Source organism: Momordica charantia (genome assembly GCF_013281855.1).
Source record: "Momordica charantia cultivar OHB3-1 chromosome 2 unlocalized genomic scaffold, Mcharantia_2.0 BLBB01000002.1, whole genome shotgun sequence".
Classification (NCBI taxonomy): domain Eukaryota; kingdom Viridiplantae; phylum Streptophyta; class Magnoliopsida; order Cucurbitales; family Cucurbitaceae; genus Momordica; species Momordica charantia.
This window is the reverse complement of record NW_028275160.1, coordinates 1627154-1647219: the sequence shown is the minus strand read 5'-3', so window position 1 is coordinate 1647219 and position 20066 is coordinate 1627154. Positions and strand designations below refer to the sequence as shown.

Below are 20066 nucleotides of genomic sequence, written 5' to 3'. Positions count from 1 at the left end.
ATTTTTTCTACTTTAAAAAAATTATAATTTACTTCAGTCAAATCATAGTTTAACAAATAAATTACATATAATATATATATATATATATATATATATATATATATATATATATGTTATAGCTGATTTTTAACTTACTATATGCAGAATTAGAGAGTACTCAAAATAGAAAGGGAAATTAGGCGCGTGGGTTGTGGGTGCGACGTGAGAGTGACATTGGTCTGTCTTGCACATGAGGTTGGAGCTGGCTTTTCCTAGATATTATATGATTATGCTTATAGTTATAGATAGGTAATTTTCTTTATAAAATATTTATTTATATTTGAGCAATTAAGATATTTATAAAATTTTACTGATTGTATATTTTATTATTAATATATTCCATCGAGGCAGCTCGAAAATCTCTGATTGGTCGAACGAGGGAGCATCTTCCATTTTTTAAGGGAGAAAAATCAGATTACCAACTTTCCCAAAAGTAAAGCCACGTCCAACAGAACAAAACCCCTCATTTTATTTTTCTAATTTTTATTCATCCTACAAATTAATTATACACCGGAGAAACTATTTCAAAATTTAATTTATATATGGATATCTCAAAATACTGACATCACGTTTTTTAACCTATTTTTTCATGCTACATTTTATTTTTCAGTGTAAAATATTATTATATTTAAGAGAAATATAATTATTATATGTCAACCTTGATTAAGACATTTATTTCCGACCAAAAAGTCGTTAGTTCAAATATTCAGTCCTACGTATTATATTAAAAAAAAATTGTTATATATCATTAGTTTATCCATGAATGATTCTTCAACATGTATATATATTTGATATATGAAAGTTTCATTCAACATGTATATATATTTGATATATGAAAGTTTCAAAATTATGATTTAACCTCTAAAGGCTATCAAACATTTTCTATATCCAATTCCTAACCTTGTGTGTGTGTGTGTGTGTGTGTGTGTGTGTGTGTGTGTGTGTGTGTGTGTGTGTGTGTGTGTGTGTGTGTGTGTGTGTGTGTGTGTGTGTGTGTGTGTGTGTGTGTGTGTGTGTGTGTGTGTGTGTGTGTGTGTGTGTGTGTGTGTGTGTGTGTGTGTGTGTGTGTGTGTGTGTGTGTGTGTGTGTGTGTGTGTGTGTGTGTGTGTGTGTGTGTGTGTGTGTGTGTGTGTGTGTGTGTGTGTGTGTGTGTGTGTGTGTGTGTGTGTGTGTGTGTGTGTGTGTGTGTGTGTGTGTGTGTGTGTGTGTGTGTGTGTGTGTGTGTGTGTGTGTGTGTGTGTGTGTGTGTGTGTGTGTAAGCCATAACATTTCAAATGAATACATCTCATAATCTCTCTCTCTACCACAAGCTTTGAAAAGTACTCTCTTTCTCTCTCCAAGTGGGTTTTTTTGCTAGGTTAATGTATAAATTTGCGTTGATTTGGAGATAAATTTTGAGAGCTATATGCTAATTTTAAGTATCCTTAATATGAATCGGGGGGAAATGAATTCAAGTTTCGTGACAGACATCTACTTTGAAAATTAATTCTTATGTATTTCTCGATATTAAATTTTGTAAGGACGACTATTTCATGAGATTAATCGAGATACGCACAAACTGACCTAGACACTCACGAATATAGAAGAAAAGAGTACTTAATGTGTGTTTGACATGTTGTTTTTAAGTGTTTGTTGGACGATCAAAATAGCATTTGTTTTTAATTGGTAGTGTTATTGGGAGTCGAACTTTTTTAAGAATGGTAAAAAGTTTCTTTTTCTTCACCAAGTATAATCGCTTTTTAAGATATTCGTTACGATAAAAATGATTTGAGAGATTTTAAGAATAAATAAAAAGTGCTTTCTAGAATAAGAATATTTTACAATTTTTCTTCGAGACACCATTTTATATCAACTGTTCCCTTTGAAAATACTTTTTAAAAATATTTACATTTTTAAAGTTTGGAGGGTACTTTTTGTTAGTCTTTGTTTTTTTTTTTTTGTTAGTATTGTTTAGGTTAACACGCTATTAATAAAATTTTTGATGTGACACATCACGTTATTATATTAATATTTTAGTTAAATTAGTATCTGATGAAGATATTAATTGGTCACGTCAAATAAATTATCTCAACTATGAAAACATAATTCAAGGTCTAAAATTATGATTAATCTTTTAAAAAATAAACACAATGCTACGATATTAAAATCATAATTTAATCCATTCAAAATTGATCGGAGACTCAGGTTTGAACAGAGGCAAGAAAAGAAAAAAGACTGGACTTTTGCGTACGAGATTTTGAATATTTGCTATTTGAATTGGCAAATCTTGAAAAGTACATGTCTATGTCTAAAAGTTCCTCCAAAATTCGAAGCATTTTCGAAATACTGTTTTTTTTTTTAGTTCTTTTTGTAATAATTAAAAAAATATATTTTATGGGATTAGAATATTTAATGAATACCCACTGTGTAAAGGGTTTGTTGTTTAAAATTTTATTGGTAAAGTGAATTATTTGGGAAAGGAAATTATGACTTTTTGCAGCATAAAGATAAAGTAAAGTGGGGAACTTCTAGAAATATGGAATTTTGAATTTACGATTTCCGTTACATTAATTATTGACTGGACAATAAACAAGTTGGTCCATAGTTGTTGCTTGATCTTTGGGGTCATTTATTTATGTCAACATTTAATGCCAAATATTCTTGGATGTTCAACATTCAAATGTTGGTTTTTTTTTTTTTTTCACATGTTGTTGTACCAAAAATAAACTTTTTTTATTTGCCTATTGGTGTTCAATTCCTTTGAAATACATTTAGTCATTTTATTATTTGCTTGGTTTATTTTGATTCGTATTCTCCAAAAGGAAAGTACGTAATAAGGGCAATTGTAATTAGTACTTACTTAAAAGAAAGTAATCAGCACTAAATTAAAATAGATGTTTTCCCGTAAGAATCAAACATTTTTTTCTTTTCAAAATGTTTATTTTTATTATTGTACTTTTAATTTTTGTTCATTTTGATATTTGTACTTTTAAAATGTATGATTTTGTTACTATACTTAAAAAACGCAACCAATTTGATCACTATTTGTAAAATTTTAATACAAAAAGCAAACTTTCTAATACAATTTTATTGTTGCCTTTAAAAGAAAAAAGTAATAAGTGAAGTGTGATTAAAGTGAAAGCGAAACGACCAAAATAGTCATTTGTTTAAGTACAAGAAATATTTCGACAACAAATAATAAACAGACTTTGTAAATACATTGACCAAAACTGATGTTTTGGAAGAACAATTACCAAAATAAATCTAAATCAAAAGTATATAATGAAAATAGTATTTGAAATTATTTTTAGTTGAGATTCGAATCACGTTGATTGTATTTTGATTCTTGTTAAATTTTCAATTTTGTTGTTACAGTTTTAATTTGATGCTTGAACTCGTTTTCAATAGTTAATTATATTAGTTATTAAATTGTTACTGTTTGGTTCAGATGAGTTTATTTGATTGTTAAATAGGAATGAGTTATTTTAGCTTATTTAGTATTTGGTTTAGCAGTAATGAATGGAGGATGACACAGAAAATAAAATCACTAAAATTTATAGGGGATAATATCATAATATTGCATAAAGGTGGGAAAATAAGCAAATATGACATTTTGGCATCAAATATTTTCAAAGATGAAAAATTGTATGTCAAAGTGAGCATAGTTTAGCGGTAATTGACATATATCTCTAACGAAGAGATTGTGAGTCCAATCTTCCACCCACATATGTTGTATTAAAAAAATTATTTTATCTTATTTTATTTCATTCTATTTTTATAGTTTTGATCTATTTTGATATTTAAAATTCTTAAGATTTCTTTTACATTCACAAACTTTGTATCAAAAAACTATTTCAGTCCTATTTCTGTAATTAAAAAAAAACATCAAGAAAGTTGACGTAAGACACGTCTTATATTATTTTATAAAAATGTCAGTTTCCCTTTTATCCAACAATTTTATAGATAGAATTGTTTTAGGTTTGATATTTACAATTCAATAGTCTGACTCTACTTAAAAAAAAGCCTGTAATGATATTTATATGTTGGATAAACGATTCACTGGACAATAATGATTTATATTGTTTTTATACTAATAGATAATTAAGGTCAATTAATAAATTTTAGAAGTCAATCAGCATCAATATTTGTAGATTAACGTCAATTAATGGTACGAAATTTAAAATAGTCATAGATTAACAAAACATTCATGTTAGTTGTGATAGCGCAATTAAACCAACTTCATAAAATATTAAATATAGAATAATTTTTCTCTTTTAGTACAACAAAAAAATGAGGTGGAAGGATTCAAATCCATGATCTTAATTGGTGTCAATTATATGTTTAATATAGAATAAATTTAGCTACAAAACAATCAAATCTGACATTACATTTAAATTAGATTTGGATAAAAGCATTGGTAATATTTCGGCTGCTGTGACTTATGTCTAAATTAGGTGGGGGAGAGAATTAAAAAATTAATAATAAGAATCATTTACAGAATAAAGTTGATTTCCCAGAATACTGCAGATAAGTGGCCCTTGTGAAAATCTGATTCAAAGTTTTAAAGGTCATCAATCTATTATTAAGCTTATAACATTTTATCGGCCAATATAAGTATAGTTCATCCACATCCTATGTTGTAGAAAAAAAAACATTACCATAAAATCAATATACCAAACTAGAAAATCATACTATTTCTTCAACCTTCACGAGTCTAAGACTAAGAGATACGCTAGTGAAGAAAAAGCAAACTGAGAGAGCCTTCAAAAACCAATCAACTTAAAATAATTTCAATATAAGTTTTCATTTTGTTGAACATTTGTTAGAAGGGCCATGGATAGGAGGAATATTTGGATGGGATATTGAAAAATGGCAGAGGGAGAAAAGGATGATAGTCACTACAGCAAGACAAAATGTAATGCAAATGCACAAGTGAAAAGAGAACAAAAAAAGCGCTCGTTGTTTTCCAAAATCCGTTGTTATTTTAGAATACGACTTTAACATTGCTTTTGAAAAATCTTAAACAAATAATTCTTCTTTTTTCTATAAACAGATCCCATGTAGAAAAGGTAAAGGGATATACGTAGACGGCTCATTTCATTACCAATTGATTTCGAAATGAAATCCATGAATACTAATAACTTCAACTTGGATCTTCATAAATCATTTCCAAATTCATTATCAAACCTGTCCTAAATGGCCAATTTCAATTAGAACTTCCCAAAACAAAACAGCAGGAGACGGAATCAGTATATATTGAATGGTAGTAATTAGTCCAAATGGACTTTCATATGGGATTGTACCATACGGAGGAAAGGGAGCCAAAAGAGGCAGGAGACCAAAATAAACAGTCAAATGTATAGAACTAATAAATGAGCAGACCCCAAGAGGAATTATGAAGAATAACTGGTTAGAAGAACCTGTTATACTGGCTGGTGAGAGAATCCATGAGATTTGAGTACACGCTATAGAGGGAATATTGCCGAAGATTTTTAACTTCATACCAGGAGTTAAGTGCTGTCAGATGCTTATCTGTGCCTGAAAACGTCAGCTGAATTCCCAGACTACAATCTACAGTGCCTCCTCGGTTCCTGCAACTTGATGTTCTGATGGCACAATCCTGATTGTTGAGGCAGACATAACTAGATCTGGACTTGCCCGAGCACGAAGAGCACCCATCTCTCTTCCAGAACAAGTTCTGTAGCCTTCCCTTCTCAAACTCAAGTACCTGCTCTCACCAAAATTCCTTTTATTCATCTATACAATTTCACTTCTAACAGTAACATAGCCTGCATTGCTGCAGTTAACAGATTTTTAATTAGATCTCACCAGGGTGAAACTCGTCACGATGAACGTGCTGTTAGCAACAAACGCAGGCTGAGACCTTGCAGCGTATTTTCTTCCAGCAAATGCCACCATGTAACCACCAAAACTATCCTGAAAATAGCAAGGCGTTTAGTATTAGGGCTATTCTATTACTTATATTATTGATGTTGCATTAACAAGCAGAGAAATGGGTTTGAGGCAGTCAAGTAAGGGTTGACATTTAGCCACATTATGAGAAATGTCCATCCATCCCTAATTAGTAAGAAGCCATTACATGACTTCAATCATCACAGCTCATTAATGTCTGATGCTCTCTCACTTCATTATGAAGGGGATCGGTCGTACATTATAGCTCTAAGAAATTGTAACTTAAAGACGGAGAAAGGGGTTTCCAATGATATTGAACTCATCAGTTATGAACTGTAGAAATTCATCATTCAATAAATGCTATATGAATACTGTTCTGGTAAGTACATACATGAAGAACATGAAGACTCTATCTATCTAGTTTCGTCTATTGACACATACCGTAAAACAAGATTTTAAACTCAAAACCAAGTAACCTGTCATTGAGAGACAAGACAGTGTGCCATAGATTCTGAGATGAGATTATAACTGAGTAAGAGACGGAATCAAGAATGAATAACATGAAGACTCTATCTATCTAGTTTGGTCTATGAACAAATTTCATCAAACGAGATTTTAAACTCACCCCAAGTAACCCGTCATTGAGAGATAAGACACTGTGCACTGCGAAGTCATAACTAAGAGACGGAAGCAAGAATGAAGAACGTGAAGATTCTATCTATCTAGTCTCGTCTATGAACACGTTTCATCAAACGGGATTTGACACTCATACTAATATACCTGCCATTGAGAAGCAATGCACTGTGCCATAGATTCCGAGGTGTAACCCGAGTAAGAACTAAGAAGCGATAATGAATTTGCAAGATGGCAATCCGATTCAACGAATAAAATAGCATAAAAAATCCCTAAGTTAAATCCTCGTGAAAGTAAGGAGAATATAATCTACTTACTTCTACCAACTTCTATGCTTGAAAATGAAAGCAAAAACGAAATAAAAACTTCAATCGAATTAGAAACTGCACTGATCTGTACGAACATGTATTCGAAATAATCCGTAACGTAAAATCAAGATCGATAAAGTACCGGAAAGAAATCGGAAGTATTTATGGTGAGAAGGGAGATCTCGTCTACTCTAGGTCTGAAAACTGCGAGCTGTGAGTTGAGCGACGGCAGAGAAAGACGGCGGTCGCACGGCGAGAGCTGATGAGATTGATTGAAGAAGAACGAGTCTCTGGAAGAGAATGCGATTCCGAAGGAGAAGCCATCGGATCTCTGAATCTTGGTGTCCGCGCAAGGTTGGTACACATTGTTCGTATTTGCAGCTTCGGAGTGAAGTAACAGCGCCACCAGCAAGAGGAGCAACTCCATCGGCGCTGTTACGAACACTCTCATCGTCGCCATTATTGGAAGCTTTTAGGACACCTTTAAGATTGGCGGATGGAAAGCTAAAACAGAGGAATCAGGATTGAAAGAAGTGGAAATTCTTTATCCTTAAGGAATTTGAGAAGTAATCTGAATTATTAATAAACAATAGAAAACAAGCGTCAACAACAGATCAATGTCGGGGGGAATACGTATTTTTTATATTTCAAATCTCCCTCTAGAAACATAATTGCACTCGCACTGTTCTTAATTTTTTTCTTAAGAAAACATAATTACACCTTATTTTTTACATTAATTTCCCTATTTTATTACGATTTTGAGGCCAGGGAAGTACACGTTACACAAAATTGTATGCTAGCTAAATATTGAGATTTTTTTAAATTTCATGTCTAGTGAGCATAGTTGAGCGGTCGTAGAGGCATCTTGTCATATCCCACATTTATTTTACTTAAAAAATTCATCACTATTATTTTGATGAGATATCGATTTATTTCAATTAAACTATTATATTATAAAAAAATAATTAAATTATTGTTAGAAAATGTGATAATGTAGTATATGGAGTGAAAATTCTAACGTGACTTTTTTTTTTTTGTAGATGATTGCTATTGTTATATTTTATATCATTATCTAAAACATTAAATATATAGAAAATCTCTCTTTAGTATTAGTGTTTTTATTATTGCTGCTAAACAAATTTTATTGTGCGACAATTCACGTTATTGTCATATTTACAAATATGGCAACAAGATTATATTTTTGGAACACGGTAATTTTATAAAAATTCATTTCAAGACTAATTTAGTTTTTCACGTGGGTGAGTTAAGGTTAAGTTTTTTTTTTTTTTAATATTTGTAAAGTCGTTATATTTACCATTAGTTGGCTTTATTTTGCCATATATGCTTCCACCCTAATTATTGTGATTTTGATTATTTCTCCCGTTCTTTATATCTTTTAAGGTTTAGATCTCACTTTCAGTATTTAAGCTTTTACTACTTTGTTCACTCAACTCTCGAAAATTTATTTTGGTTTATGAATCTTATGAATAACAAATTTGATAATTGTCGCTATTCCCTATTAAGGATGTGTTTGGAAGTGATAGTAGAGTTGACGATTTTGAAAAAATAGACTTACTTATACTTTAAAAATCAATTTAAAATGATTTTAAACTTTCCTAAAATCAAATTTATAATTTGACAAAAGAGAGAGGGGGCAAAAATATTTAAAAAAAAAGGACCAGTAAAATGAACCTAAAAGTTCACTTACATAACTAGATTTGCTTGTCTAGTACCCACTTTGATCTTTCTCCCGTCAAGGAAAACATTGTAGGTATTCATAGTAAAATTCCCTATAGAAACCGTTGCAAATGGTATAAATAATCTATCAACTATTTAGATTATATGCCCACACGAGCAACCTCGATGTTAAAATATCTACTCTTTCATTGAGTTCGAAGGTTCAAATCTTCGCCCCTATCCCTATCGTACTAAAGAAAGTACGATAACTATTTCAATTATCTCTATCCAAGAAAGAGAAAAAGCTCATAGTATCTGCATTGATCCTTGGCAACCTCACTTAGCCTTTGTTATTACTGTATACAAAATGCAATGGAATATAACATGTTTACCTGAATAGGAGACAAGCTTATGTTATGTAAACTTATGAACGAACAAAATAATACACCATTTTCCCTTTGAAAAAGTTAAAAAAAGAAAAAAACTAATAATATAATATAATTTACGTGGAGAAAAAAAAAAAGTCTTTGAACAAAACAGGGGAAGAAAAAAAGAGAAAAAAGAGGAAATTTTCCAAATAGAGCTGTGGAGAAAATACTAGTACTTAGTCACCTCTACTTTACTCTGCAGGTATCTGAAAATCTGGGGAATGGAGAATCTTGGCTTATCTTTGGACTTTATACACAACTTTGCTATTGCTAGAAGGTTTCTTACTTCTTTTTGGTCGAAGCTATTTCCGAGGTCGGGGTCGATCATCTTGTTTATTGTTCTGGCAAAGTTTGTCCCTTGGATCCACTTGATCAGATCGCCACCTGTTCCATCAGACGATTGTCCAGTAATGAGCTCCAGGATCAGAACTCCAAGCTGGTAAATCATCTTTGCACATTTTTGATCCATATAGTCTGCAGCAATGGGAAGTATTATTAGTTGTGTTGTTAAATATGTTATATGTATCAGATTAGTTAGAAGTTGGTTTTAGTTTGTTTTTAACTACAGTTCATTAACTCTTGTATTTATATCCGAGAGAATACTCCAGTAGAATTGAGAAATAGTATATTATTCTTCTCACATGCTTGGCCGGGATTCGTATTAGAAAGAGAAGGAGAACTTAAATCTGGAGAGAGTGATTCTGCAAATCCATTGCAATTACTATGTTGGAAAAACTAACCATCTGACTTGGATGCCTCCTGATAACTGCCGATGGTCACGGGGGAGCAGAGAAAGCCAACATCAGATATCTGAGGAGGCAAAAAGAAAGAATATAACATTTTAGGCTTCCATTTCTTCTAAGCTTACTGAAAGTTTAGCAATGAAACTCGAAAAGTTTATTTTGGTACCTTTGCAGTGAAATTTTCATCTAACATAATAGTGCTTGAGCTAATGGAAACATGACACATTGGAGGATCGGTGAAAAGAAGCAAGTACTCCTGCATCAGAGAGAATTAACTATCGATGCTTTAAGCCCTTTTATTGTAATGTTTTTTAGTGCATAGAGGTCCTGAGGAACTTATGAATATGATATATCAAGTGACAATACTGTCGGGGTTAGAGAACTCACCAGCGCAGCAGCCACACCTGCGGCTATTTGTAGCCTCATCCTCCAATTCAAGGGAGTTCTGAGAGGATCTGACACAGAAGGCCCACCGTGATTCAATCATTTATGACTAACATACACAAACTATGAATTCAAACAACTCAGTTCTCGATGATACCATTAAGATGATCTCTCAAGCTTCCATTTCCAATCTCATCAAACACGAGCAATCTGCATAGAACCAAACGATGAAATGGAAATGCAGAAATGTCAAATAACAGGATTGAGTTATGTTATATGATATACCATTTATCAATGCTCATAATAGTTGATACAGAAGAAGTCAAAAACCAACTAAACTCATCAGAATCAATATACAAATTGTTTTAGCATTACTTCCTGTATGTAGCGATGTTTTGACCAGATAAACTTTTGAGCCTTTGGAAAGTTATTAAGTCTTCTTCCTGATTATCAGACTCTGCACTTGATGTACTCCAAACAACCTATTGTATTTCCAAACCCATGCTCAATTACTTTCAGTTGATCAAAATCTTCCAACATGTTATTCACATAATTCAACCTTCTGAATGATAGATTTATGTCATTGAGGCTTATTCTAATCAATTGCATCTGAGTATACATGAAGTAAAATGTCAGGAACAGGTAAACTATGTGACAAAGTGTTAAGATTATTAGGCATCTGACACGTCATACGCTGCACTGGAAAACGATACTAGAATCAACATTTCTGATCAAACTCAACAGACTTCAAGGGAAATGAAAGTCAACAACCCATAATAAAGATACTCAACTTCAAGCCAATACTATACTCATTCATGATTCAAGTGAAGCAGCCGAGCCTACATCACCATATCATGCACGAGGAGGGGGGGGGGGGGGGGGGGGGGGGGGGGGGGGGGGTGACATTAAAAACAAGAGCAATCATACCTCTTATGCCCTGTGGAGAAGCCTCTCAATGCAAGAAGATGGCGGTGGTGCAAGCGTCCGAGGAGCTGCACTTCTGTGGTGAAGGTATCATCATTCAAACTCAGTTCTTTCACCAGCGTGACTCTGCCATCTAGAAATTTAGCTTTATAAGCAGCATTGCGAGCATTGCTATAGACAATTGTGTTGAACCCACCAGTTGCCCTTTTTATTTCTTTGTACGGAAAACGCCTCACGTATAATATTGGCACTAAAATAGAAAGCCAGTTGAGTTATATTCAGGCACTTTCTTCCAGACATAGAAAAGTCAGATAACGTGATTGCAGAAAAACATATGATAATTATCTCAGGTCAGTTGAATTTTAGAGCGCTGAAAGAAGGGAAAATGCAGAAAGAGCAATGGGTTATTTGATAATTTATATGATTAATGTAGCAAAAATTTGTCCTGCAATTTTGCTTGTAAAAAGATCATAGGAAAGCGCAGTCAACATTCAATTCCGTATCGTGTACAATTTCCATAATCCAACACAACAGTTTACAGCCAATGCTGCGGAGAAGCCTCATAATTCAACCACAACCATCAACAATCGTTTCAAAGCCTGACGGAATTCAATTGACCAGATATGAAATTACCTTCGTCTCGTAAATTTTCCACCAGCTCGAGACAAAATTGAATATGGGTAACAAATAAATTACAGATACAAACACATAGAAATGAGAATTAAAATAAAAGAAGCAGACAAAAGTGAAGTACCGGAACGAGATCGGTGGAACCAAGCGAGGAGGCGATGCCTGAACCTATGAACCCATCGATCCATGGCAGGCAAAATTCCAACCCTGGGAATTTAATGATGCAACTTCTCCGGCATAATGAACATCGCTAAAATCCATTTTTTCGTGGGTGTTTCTCTTATAGACGGTCCGGCAAATTGTCCGCTTTATCGGCTGACTTGGGAATTAACAGACAAAAAAAAGGAAAAAAAAAAGGTGTGAGAGAGAAAATTCCATCCTGTCTGTTCGCGAGTTGCATTTTACAGCTCCTTGCTTCCAAAAGTCATGGTTACCGGAACTGTATTCATTATAGTTTCAAGTAATTTTTATTTTTTTTTAGAAATTAAAGTAAATTGGAATATCGTTACCGTTTCAAAAAAATAAATAAATAAATAAAGAATATCGTTACCTTTTATACCTTTCCAAAAAGAAGGAAAAGAATAACCTTCTATGCCATGCCACATTAATATTTGGTTAAAATTTCCTTTTTATCTCCGACTTTTTTTGGTGTTTTTTTCTCTTTTAACTTTGTATGCAAAAATAATTTAGTTATTATTGTTTTTTTTTACTGCAATTTAGTTATTATTGTTAAGTTTTATAAATTATTAAATAAAAATAGCATGGAAATACCAACAGTTTGTAAATTCATTTTCAACCTTCTAGACGGATGACAAATAATTAATTTATTACTTTTTTTTTTGCAAATATAAATATATTAAACAAAAACAGAAGATCTCACAACCCGAGATCAAGACACAACACCCAAATGATAAACACAAAACAAAAATTAAGACATGTAACTTAATAAAACAAATACAAAGTCGAGACAAACATAGGATCATAACTCAAATAGTAGCTCACAAGTCAAGAAGTACAACGATAATAAACCTCAAGCTTTCAAGGCCCGCATGAGGACATACGGCGACTTACCCACCTCACCCGCATGAACTCTAGTATTACACTCCCTCCAAATAAAAGAAACAGTCGAAGTTCATGTCAAGCGCCACACACAACAACGAGCAGATTTGTGACAAATCCAAATAGACCAATATGAAATCTGGTGAGAAGAACCAGTCGAAGCAAACATGCCAGATCAAACCTCCCAACTAAAAGGGCACTCGAATAATAGATATTCCTGATACTCAATTAATGAAATTTACTAATCTAGATACTCAAATAGAGTGTATTAAAAAAAGTTAGGTTTTCGTGTATAATTTAAGATTAAGCATTTTATATATATATGTATTTTTGGGAGGTTTTATTGAAATATTCTATCCCATAAAATAGACCACAGGTAGAATTTGCACCCAAATTTTATATCTCCATCGTTATATTCAGAGAAAAATAACTTCATATAATGTATCTAATATGTATTTTAAAAATACTTTTCTTCCTTTTTCTTCACTGAGTGTAATTTTTTTAATATGTTTTATATTATATTTTAGTTTGAATTTAGTTGACATCCTACTATTTTTGTAAAATTATACACGTTCTACTCTGTTTTTAATTATATTTGAACATGTTTTCTTATATTTATATACATACCTCTTAAGTTATCATCCATCATTTTTTTTATGATAAATTAACAATCTAAAATACTCCATAAAGCTTAAATAGTCAATCTCTTATTTTCCAATATATATATATTTTCTTGAAGACGAATTTTAGCTTCGTAGATTTGGATCTCCTTCTGGGCCATGTCTATCCAAGGAAACAAAAATAGATAAATAAAAATGAAAAATAATAATAAAAGTACTAAGGTTGTTGTCAACAAAAAAAAAATATTAATAATAAATAAAGTACTAAGACCCATCAGGATTCAGAATCATTTCCAAAAAATAATAGGATGATGTAAATGTATTTCATTATATCTACATCTTAATTTTTAAACATTTTACAATTCTACCCGTCTCTCTTCTATTATACTTATTATTTTTAGATAATCTTCATTATATCTACCACCTATTTCTAAATCATTTTACACATCTACTATCTCTCTTCTATTATTATTTTTTAGATAACATTATACTATAAGTTATATATTGTTTTTTTTTTCAGAGGCAAGAAGTTATCCTAGTCAACATTGCTCACTTTTAATCGAAATCTTCCAAACATAGACACGGCAAGAGATTAAAAAAATTTCTCATTCGTCCAGTTGAATATTAAAAGGAAAAATATGTCAGAAAAATATTGAGTATTAGAAGAAAAAAAGAAGGAGCTTTTGAAAAATATAAATCTATTTTAAAAACTATTACTTTATTTTTAATACTCAATATTTTTCTAACATATTTTTTATTATAATATTAAGTATGGTGTATAAAAGCATAAAACAAAAAATGAAATCGTTATGAAATGGAGCCTAAACTTTTTAAATAATAATTGAGGTCATTAGTTTGCTAACTCAAATTAAACTCAACTATTAAGGTACTTATCTCTTATGAAAAAAAAGTCAGTAAATTCGAATCCTACTATTGTATTAAAAAAAGTAATTAATTAGTTTGTATTTTAATGAACGAATATTTATTATTTTTTTAATATTAATCTCATTTTATTTTGTTTAGTACATAAAATGTAGAGTGCAAAGATTAACTTTTGCTGTGCTAGAAAAACTCCTTCAATATTCGAAATACTGTAATATAATTTAATTGGTTAAAATATTATTTATTATCATAATTTTTTTTTAGTCAAACGACATTTGAGGACTGGAATTAGATTTTTTGATTTTTTAACTTTTTATAAAAAAATATATATACCGAAGTAGTCGAAGGTGGTAAGAAAAAAATCATTTGAATCGATAAGAACCATGGAAATTCATTTTCATTTTCAAATTAATTTACACGACCTTGGACACAAATCAAATGGCTGCGAGGGTTTGTATAGCGGGTCATTAATACGGGCACGCTGCGGATCTGACCTGACCCGATTTGGATCGTCCTCGTTTGTCATCTCTACTCGACCGAGACGTCGCGGGACTCGATTTCAATCCGGAAAGGTTAAACCCACCATTATAGAAAAATTCAAATTAGGTACAAAGATATCTTGTTTTTAAATTATGTGCGTTCGATCGAAACTCTTGCTATATCTACAATAATCACTACTATATTGTTTGTTCCTCCATGAGATGATTAGGGCTTGTAGTTTCGCATCTGCTGCTCCCTTGTCCATGAATTCGTGTTTTTCTTTAGTTATTTTAATGAGCAGAAGTATTGAAAATGGTGTTATTGCAAGTGTTTGTGTGTATAATCTTCAGAAACTGAGCTGTGAAGTATCTGAATGTGGTGTCACGGCTACTTCAGTTTAAAGAATACTTAGAATTTTGGGCTATTAGATACTTTAGTTTGGGTTAAATCATTGAGTTGGAGAACTATGTTCCTGAAGTATATTAGATTGCGTGGCAGCCTGGAAAAGAATGATATTTTATCTGAATATGGGGAAGCTGATGGATTGGAGAGTGCTTAAAGGGTGGCACAGAAGGACCTAAATATGCTGTTTATGCGTGTTCCTTTCTGAAACTGTGTCTAGTAAACTTTCATAGTCAGTTAGAACTAGCTATTTTGCTCTCTAATTCACAAACGGGACTCTTTCTTCTTATTTTGCTATCAAATAAGTTATCTAGTTCAATCCTTATTACTTCTGCTTGTTATGTAATTTGTTATCTGGACTGGACTGTACAAATCCATCCACGCGAGCTTCATTCTACTTTCTTCAGTCTGAAGTTTTGGTTGTTTACCCAGGTGGTCGTAATAATGAGACAGCAGGGGCAATATTCTGACTCAGGAATAAACTCATATTCTGTCTCTCAAATGCATCATGTTCCTAGTCAGATGGTGGAACAGAGCCACCCTGATCCTTTTGAAGGACGGTTGGAAGCATTCACTCCTGAGAGAGAGCATTCATACGTAGCTTCAAAAAACGAGGATCAATGGCGATGGGACAGAGATGAGTCGAAGATGTCGAATTCTATGGCCTCTCACATGTTCAACGAAGGCAAGCATTAATAGTGTGTGTATTGCATCCATCACTTGTTTATATCCCATGTGCAATATATTGCTTCTCCTGTCACTAATAGTTTTTGCACCTGTTTTCCTCAGACTTTTTTGTACTTGTACGTTATAATGTCCTCCTTTAAGAGAATGTAAAATAAACCATGTGTATTATGTACTTGTGTACTCAAATCAGTTTCATTTGATTCTTTTGTTGGTTGCACACCGTCCCACCCATCTACATTTAGTCTACTTGGTTTTGTGGTCTGAAGCTCTCACCTGTGCTTGCTACATTGAGTATTTCCACTGGGTAAATGAAGCGGGAAATTAGAAAGAGGAGAAGAAGTTAGCAACCTGACTACCTTAATACACCTATAAATTCTACTTCACATGATATAGTTGTAAATATCAGATAAATTAACAAACTGTTGTAGGAAAAGAAATACAACTATTAATATATGAGATTCATTGTACCCCACTCTAGAGCTATCAAGATATTCTTTTTCATTTACATAATCGTGATTGGATGCTTTTAGTATTTTTCAGCTATACTTGGTGGTGGTGGTCATATGGACTTGATCTGTTGTTTCATTTCCTCCTGTTTTCCCAATGTTATTCCTAGTATCGTAGGACTTATCACAAAAGATACACTTATAGCCAAGGTCAGATGATGGTCTGTACTGTAGATGGTTGAGTTAGATAGGGATTCACGCATGTTGTTATCAAGAAAGAAAAAAAATGGTTCCTTAATGCCAAATCAGTGTACGTATGATTTTTAGTCATTGTTATTTAAAAATTATTTATTATCTTTCCCCTTATTTATAGATTTTCCTTTTTATTGGCAAATATTGCATTCATTTTGTATCGTTAGTCGTTATTCAATTCTCCACATGAAGGATTTTTGCCTTATTCCTGTAGTGAGAAAATGCTTGTTAACATAGGTCAAGGGGGTGATGCCACAAGATCATATTTTCAAGGTCAGAGACCTAATCCAAAATTGGTTATTGAGAAAGGAAGTAACAGTGATCCCAGATCTCAATCCCATGGAAAAAACATGGAAAGTAGGTTTGGAGAGGGTCTGTTGCCACAGAATTTTGACGGTCTTGAGCAGAAATTTATTGATGACATCATTAAATTGGCCAAGGAACAAAATGATGCAGAGGATGAGGAAAATGCTCGACATAGAGATGTATATTTGCTTATTCCTATTTCATTTTTATTGTTGCCTTCTCGTTTTCCATATCATCTTTACTAAACATATTTCATTCTGATGCATATCTTCAGAGAATTATTGCAATCAATGCTCAGTATGAGGAACAATTGGCAGCACTTCGAGCTAGGCATGCTGGTCGTCGGGATGAGTTACTCCGAAGGGAATCAAGTGTGCGACAACATCAATATCAGAAGGGAATGGTGGACCATTACCCAAATGGTGGCATTGGCCCTGGTGATCCTCGTGGCAACAGTGGAGTTACAGCATTAGCCGCTGCTGGACAAGCACATCAAAATTATGATTCTGAACACTTTGATTCCTTCAGAGAACGAGCTCGGTTTCTTGGGAATTCTGCGCGAGATCCTAATTTGGATCCTAGAGGTCCATATCCAGGGGGCCGAGTTTATGACACGGGCTCACGGTACTACTAATCAAAGTTGCTTACATTAGATATGCTTGCTGTTTTATCCTCCGTGTGGAATAGGCTCCATAACTAATGATAGTGCTGTATTTTCACTATAAAAATATGCATTTTTATGTTGTCTGATTAGGCTTTCTTAACTAACGTATTAGTTCTGTATTTTTCATCCTAAAGTTATCCATTTTTATGTGGCATGCTCTTTCTCTCTATAACGCCCATGAATCTATGGTATCTTTGGATCCCATCATTTGTCGACTTGAACGAGTCCATGTTTAAATTGTAGCTTCCTCGATTCTTTAGAAGCTTTGAAGTTGGAAATAGTGGCTTTCCATGATCTGATTGATGAACTTTTATTGGGGTTACGTTGTCACTTTTTTGTAAAAGTTGCTTCTTTAATGCTTTACATAAAAGTTTGCTTTATGCGAACGAGCATGGTTTCCTTTTGTCATTCTGGTATATTATCTATTGATTTGCTAACACCTACTGTTTGGTTCTAAATAATGCATTTCTATTCAGTTTTTTAATTGACTTAATGATCCTTCACCACATATTGGAGAAGATCAATCATTTGCTTAGTGAAATCCTAGTAATACAGTTACAGTGTAAGTTGTCTTTTAATCCACACCAAAGGCTACTTTTAATGTCTTCCGGTGATGATTTAACTAGTAATATAGTTACAGTGTGAACTGCTAATTAGAATCTTTGATTTGATTGCAAAATAAGTATTTTTTTCCTTACATAATCTAGAAATGAGAATTATTCTGTTTACACCTTCTATCTTATTAGTTTGTTTTAACCCATCTCAATTCTCCAAATGGAGTGATATGACATATACGTTAATGAAAGTTCGTTCGTAAAAGATCGTAAATTCGAATTTCACTTCATATTTGTGATGAAATATCAAACACAAATATATTTCTTTATCTTGCTCAATCTTATCTGACACAATCGTCCATGGTTTAAAATGTGTTAATTTGATACCTTTTTAAAAATAGTTTTGAATGATCCTTGAAACCCATTTGCTATTAATGGACAAATTTTAAAGTTACGAGAGAGACGATGTGACGAAAAATGTAAAGATTATATATAAGATTATGCAGATATATACATAGGTATTATTTAAGAAAGCTTTCAATGTAGAATGCTTTGTTTGTTCTTATAAATATTCTTTGGTGGTTGCTTTAGGTTAGCTTCCAATGGGAACATCACGTGGCATGTGGGTACATTTCCGTTGCCTCCAGATCTTGACCACCATTACGGTGCTCTTACTTTTCTGTCTCTCTTCTTTTCCCTTATTATTATAAATTATATCTGTTGGCAATATTCACATCATGGATATTTTATATGTTCCAAAATAATAACAATAATAAATGTTGTTATTCGCTTTATTTATTTTTTCACTTTTCAACCCCATTTCTTACACTCCCCGCTGGAATTGGATGCCATTTCCTTTTTCTTTCCCTTCTGGGTTTCCTTTCCTAGCTGCCAAACAGAATCCTAGGTTCATTCCCAATGTTGTATAGAATTACGGTCGGTCAAAAAAATTTCAATAATTTAACCTCAGTAAAATGATCGAGGCTTAAATTTTATCTTCATCATAGTATTTTCATATCTATTTCGTTTTAGTGTTCATATCTAGTTTGTTTATCGTGCATGTAGTCTCCTACCATCTACTTCTAATTATGATATTCTAGACTTAATATATGTAGTTTAAAATACGATTTTAAGTGATATTATATAAAAACTATGCTAAATGCAATATGAAATCCAATGGACCAAAGCCAATCATAATTTTGAAACTAAAAAAACCATGAAATTTCATAGACCATTAAAACATTATTTACTGATCCCACATTGAAAAGAAAATGGACCTTACAATTGTTTATAATAGATATGTGTTATTCTTCTTATTGCCAATTGGTTTTGAGATGTAATCTCATAAATATTGATATAGTATTTGATAAATAAAACTTTTATTTTCATATTTATTAAAAATAAAATTATGAAAATTAGTATTTGCATTATTGAGATTTTTTTAGATAAAGAAAGGTTACAATATAGACTAAACTACATTTTAAGAAAATAATTAATAATATTTGTCACATAAAACGTGAGTTTTTCTCATATAAGATAAAGAGAATGACTTATAATTCGAAGTTTTTTTTAATTATAAATAATTTCAGAGATATTACGTTAAGGCATAATTAATTTTTATTTTTAATATTATCTATGTATATTTTAAACTGAATTATTTGTTTTTTTTACAACATGTTCGGGAGGGGATTGGAACTCACAGCCTCTTAGAGTTATATACCAATTACTGCTGACTTATGTTTGCTTTGACAACTGAATTATTTGTTATTGCTGAACTGATGGGGGATTGATGTAAGAAAAGGAAAAGGAAAATCTGTACCAAAATTATCCCTAACATGAACATCAAAGTGTGTGGCCGTGCACAAATTTTATTTATTTATTTATTTGCAAAAGGATTTATTTCCTTCTACGGACAGCGTAAAAGATAAATAAAAATAAAGAAGGCAAAATTTCCGTATTTCTTCGACAATATAAAACATAATGAAAATTTATCGGGCAGCAGTTTCCGCATTGATTTTACAGTGTGTCTAAATTCCGTTTTTCCGCGTAAATATGT

The 20066-nt window shown here is 32.3% G+C and overlaps 3 protein-coding genes across 3 annotated transcripts; 1 reads left to right on the top strand and 2 right to left on the bottom strand.

Annotated features, from left to right (window-relative positions):
- Positions 1-5256: 5256 nt before the first annotated feature.
- On the bottom strand, positions 5257-7442 carry LOC111020583 (Expp1 protein). Its single transcript, XM_022297287.2, has 3 exons — positions 7015-7442; positions 5848-5955; positions 5257-5746 (listed from the first exon to the last, which is right to left on the bottom strand). Exons 1-3 carry the CDS (start codon positions 7330-7332, stop codon positions 5429-5431), a joined length of 744 nt encoding a protein of 247 aa, XP_022152979.1. The 5' UTR covers positions 7333-7442; the 3' UTR covers positions 5257-5428.
- A 1403-nt stretch (positions 7443-8845) lies between these two features.
- LOC111020581 (Protein kinase superfamily protein) lies at positions 8846-12062 on the bottom strand. The gene is made up of 7 exons (XM_088120549.1): positions 11783-12062; positions 11032-11278; positions 10262-10314; positions 10108-10175; positions 9887-9976; positions 9718-9787; positions 8846-9451 (listed from the first exon to the last, which is right to left on the bottom strand). Exons 1-7 carry the CDS (start codon positions 11844-11846, stop codon positions 9147-9149), a joined length of 897 nt encoding a protein of 298 aa, XP_087976675.1. The 5' UTR covers positions 11847-12062; the 3' UTR covers positions 8846-9146.
- Positions 12063-14624: 2562 nt separating this feature from the next.
- Positions 14625-17628, top strand: LOC111020662 (ubiquitin carboxyl-terminal hydrolase). Its single transcript, XM_088121286.1, has 4 exons — positions 14625-14791; positions 15534-15786; positions 16724-16971; positions 17067-17628. The coding sequence occupies exons 2-4, from the start codon at positions 15546-15548 to the stop codon at positions 17424-17426; spliced, it is 849 nt and encodes a 282-aa protein (XP_087977412.1). The 5' UTR covers positions 14625-14791; positions 15534-15545; the 3' UTR covers positions 17427-17628.
- Positions 17629-20066: the final 2438 nt, after the last annotated feature.